The sequence below is a fragment of the Dipodomys ordii genome, unplaced genomic scaffold (assembly GCF_000151885.1).
Source record: "Dipodomys ordii isolate 6190 unplaced genomic scaffold, Dord_2.0 Scaffold141, whole genome shotgun sequence".
Taxonomy (NCBI): Eukaryota; Metazoa; Chordata; class Mammalia; order Rodentia; family Heteromyidae; genus Dipodomys; species Dipodomys ordii.
Genome location: NW_012267357.1, coordinates 1694802 through 1698962, shown reverse-complemented (window position 1 = coordinate 1698962; position 4161 = coordinate 1694802). Strand labels below are relative to the sequence as shown.

Sequence of the window (4161 nt, the reverse complement as noted above, 5' to 3'; positions counted from 1 at the left end):
GAAAAAGCTGGAAGTGGTACTTTGGCTCAAGTGGTAGAGCGCTAGCCTTGAGCTGAAGAGCTGAGGGACAGCGCCCAGGCCCAGAGTTCCGGCCCCACGACCGGACCCAAAAAGAAAAAAAGAACATCTCAACACATAGCAACAGAGCTGGCCTCTCACAGAGTTCCTGACAACCCAGAAATATGAAATCTTACTTACGAATGTCCCGAAAATGGATAATGAGCCGGGCCACCAGGGAAAGGTATTCGTCCTAAAAATAAAAAAAACAGGAAGCAATTTAATGCCAAAAACAAGCAGCATAACCATGTGACTCTTTTTTCCCACCCCCTCACCCTGCCCTGCCACCCAGCTGAGGTTCTTCCTTTCCCCCCTACTGGCCTCTGGGGCTGACTGAGATTGCTCAGCTCAGCTCAGCCTCCTCTGGAATCCATCTCCCAGAGAGCTGTCAGTGATCCTTTGGAGGTCAATAAAAGACACAAAGAAATAAAGAAGCAATAGGGGTACTGAGGGCCTTCAAAAGGCAGCTACTCCACCTAATAGGAAGGACACTCAGTCGAAAAGGAGGTAGACAGGCATCTCAAGTCTCCACTCAGCAGCTGGCCTGAGAGCACAGAGCCTCTGAGAAGCAGATGCAGGCAGCTGTTGCCTTTCCACTATTGGTATGGAAGTGCTTTCACTTTCATGCTCAGCCTGTTGCTGCCTTCCTCCTGCTGACGTAATATGTGCAGCCAACCTGCATGGAGTGCCCCTAGCTGTGCCTGCTGAGAATTGTGCTCTTTTGCTGACCATATAAGCAAAGGGAGCAATGCACCACTTGAAGGTGGCAGGAGAAAGCCACCACGTCACATTTTTGAAAATGCCCAACAGGGCCTGCCGCTGACTATCCTTTATGCACCCCAAAACAGCATTATTTGATTTTCCCACAGAAATTACTACCATGTCTTGTGGTCAGTGAAGGGATGTCTGGGTAAAATCTTATTTCTGTGAAGCATCTTTCCCTCCATGGAAATGCCCATCCTTCTGGCAGGGCAGCAAAGGACAAAGCCCTGTGCTTTCTGCCCTGTCTGAACACCTGACTGTCTTGTTAAGTCTTCCAGGCACTGAGGACTCACAAAATAGCTAACATATAATGGAAGGGGAGAGGTACAAAAATGAAGATAACTGAATAAGTATGAAAAATTTTAGGACATGGTCTATATCTCTGCCATCCCTCATCCATTTACCTCCACTCCACATGCTGTTTTTCTAGCTAAAATTAGCACAGTGTAACATGAACAGAGGAAGGCCCAAGGGAGAGCTGCTAGATCTGCCACCAAGGTGGTAGGGACAGAGAATGCTTTGCGTTGGAGCCAGAGCAATAAGGAGGTTCTGTCAGCACTTGGAAGTGGCGCTGTGGCTCAAGTGGTAGAGTGCTAGCCTTGAGCAGAAGAGCTGAGGGACAATGCCCAGGCCCAGAGTTCAGGCTCCACAACTGGACCCCCCCCAAAAAAAAAAAAACAAAAAACTTTAAGTGTCCAGGCTGCACCTAAGGCATTATTATAAGGATATTATAATACTATAAATCTAACCTAGGTGCTGGGAAGGTGGCTCAGTGGTAGAGTGCTTGTCTTGCATGCATGAGGCCCTCAGTTCGATTCCTCAGCACCACATAAGCAGAAAAAGCCAGAAGTGGGACTGAGGCTCAAGTGGTAGAGCGCTAGTCAACAGCTGAAGAACTGAGGGACAGCGCCCAGACCCACGACCGACAAAAAAAAAAAAGCTAACCTATAGCAAAAGAGCAGGCAAAGTAACAGTTGTCAGGTACAGCTGTAAAAACTTCATATGACCAAATACAACCATTATATTCAGTGCACATATATGAAAATGGAACCAGGTAATTTGAGTATATGGGAGAGATGGTGGAAAGCAAAGGAAGATGTGACATTGATCAAGATGCACTGTATTTATAAAATGATACGTTGATTGGAAACTCCTTTGTAAATTACTTAAAAGATTTAAAAAGACTTCATATATATTAATGCCTTTTGAGTTTTATTTTTTTGCCAGTTGTAGGGTTTGAACTCTGGGCCTGGATGCTCCCCCTCAGTGTCTTTTGCTCAAGGCAAGCATTCTACCACTTGAACCACAATGCCATTTATGGTTTTTTTTTTTTGTTTGTTTTTTTTTTTTTTGGTCGGTCATGGAGCCTGAACCCTGGGCCTGGGTGCTGTCCCTCAGCTCTTCAGCTCAAGGCTAGCGCTCTACTGCTTGAGCCATAGTGCTACTTCCAGCTTTTTCTGCTTATATGGTGCTGAGGAATCCAACCCAGGGCCTCATGCATGCAAGGCAAGCACTCTACCACTGAGCCACCTTCCCAGCCACTTATGGGTTTTTTTGAGTAGTTTATTGGAGGTATGAGTCTGACTTTCCTGCCTAGGCTGGCTTCAAACTGAGATCCTTAGACCTCAGCCTCCTGAGTAGCTGGGATTACAGGAATAATCCACCGGCACTAGGTTGTATTAATACCTTTAATTCTCCCAACCACCCAATGAAGCAAGCAATGACATGCTTGAATTATACCAACAAAATGTTAAAACTGATTTATTTAGAGGCTTGAGATATGGCTTGGTGGCTTAGCATGTGCTCAATATATGCTTGGGGCCCTGGGTTCAATTCCTAGGACCTTCTACTACACTCATAGAAAAGGCTTTAAAAAGCCAGGTACCGATGGCTGTCTCACTCCTGTAATCCTAGCTACTCAGGAAGCTGAGATCTGAGGATCACAGTTCAAAGCCAGCCCAGGAAGGAAAGTCGTTGAGACTCTTATCTCCAATTAACCACCAGAAAACTGGAAGAGGTGCTGTGGCTCAAAATGGTAGAGCATTAGTCTTGAGCAAAATAGCTCCAGGATAGCACCAAGGCCCTAAGTTCAAGGGCCATGATGGACCAAAAAGAGAGAGAGAGAGAGAGAGAGAGAGCTTTATAAAATTTTTTCAACTCCTGCTTGATATTCTTTTTTTTTTTTAGTTCAAATTCAGGGCCATCTACTTGCTAGGCTGGTAACATACTAGTTGAGCTATTCCTCTAGCCCTACTTTTTGCTGGCTATTTTGGAGACAGACTTGTCAGTCTTGGCTAGTGTTTTTTTTTTTTTTTGTTTTGTTTTTTTTTGTCAGTCGTGGGGCTTGAACTCTGGGCCTCGGCGCTATCCCTCAGCTCTTTAGCTCAAGGTGAGCATTCTACCATTTGAGCTACAGTGCCACTTCTGGTTTTCTGGTGGTTTATTGGAGATAAAAGTCTCGTGGTCTTTCCTGCCCGGGCTGGCTTTGAACCGCGATCCTCAGATCTCAGTCTTGAGTAGCTAGGATTACAGGCGTGAGCCACCAGCACCTGGCTTGGACTAGTTTTGAACTAAAATTCTCTGGATCTCACCCTCCAGAATGACTAGGATTACAGGTGTGAGAAACTGGTGCCTGTAACTTGCACAATAACATGCCATGGAGTGAGCTGCAGAAGGAAAAAGCAGGAGGGAAACATGGAACCTTTAATATAGGACCTGAGAAATCTAAAACACAATTTAGATCTGTCAAAAGAAATATTTCAAGGACAAACCACAATCATAGGTAAACAGCAAGTATTAAAACTGCGTTATATTGGGATCTTTTCCAAATCTACTGTGTAACTAGTTTTCACTTTGAAATCATGCAAAGCTTTCATCACTAAGACAACAAATTAGAATCCAAAGAAAAACATGTAATTCCTAAAACCTCAAAATAAATTGAGACAAATGAGTCTGATATAAAGTTGGTGGTAGAAGTATTTTTGAGAAGCCTCTTTGCTTTTTTTTTTTTTTTGTCGGTCATGGGGCTTGATCTCTGGGCCTGAACGCTATCCCTCAGCTCTTCAGATCAAGGCAAGCACTCTACCACTTGAGCCACAGTGCCACTTCTGGTTTTCTGGTGATTAATTGGAGATAAGAGTCACACAGACTTTCCTGCTCAGGCTGGCTTTAAATCGCAATCCTCAGATCTCAGCCGCCTGAGTAGCTAGGATTACAGGCGTAAACCACCGGTGCCTTGGCTGACTTTTTGCTTTTTAAAAGGGGGAACAAGGGGTGGGAAGGTGGCTCAGTGGTAGAGCGCTTGCCTTGCATGCCTGAGGCCCTGGGTTCGATTCCTCAGCA

The 4161-nt window shown here is 45.0% G+C and overlaps 1 protein-coding gene across 1 annotated transcript in view; it reads right to left on the bottom strand.

The window, feature by feature from the left end:
• The window catches only part of Med15 (mediator complex subunit 15), a 63568-nt gene that overhangs the window by 23614 nt on the left and 35793 nt on the right, over positions 1-4161 (bottom strand). Inside the window, exon 3 of the mRNA XM_013031509.1 lies at positions 199-250. Coding sequence (XP_012886963.1) covers positions 199-250 — 52 coding nt within the window. The remainder of the gene's footprint in view (positions 1-198; positions 251-4161) is intronic.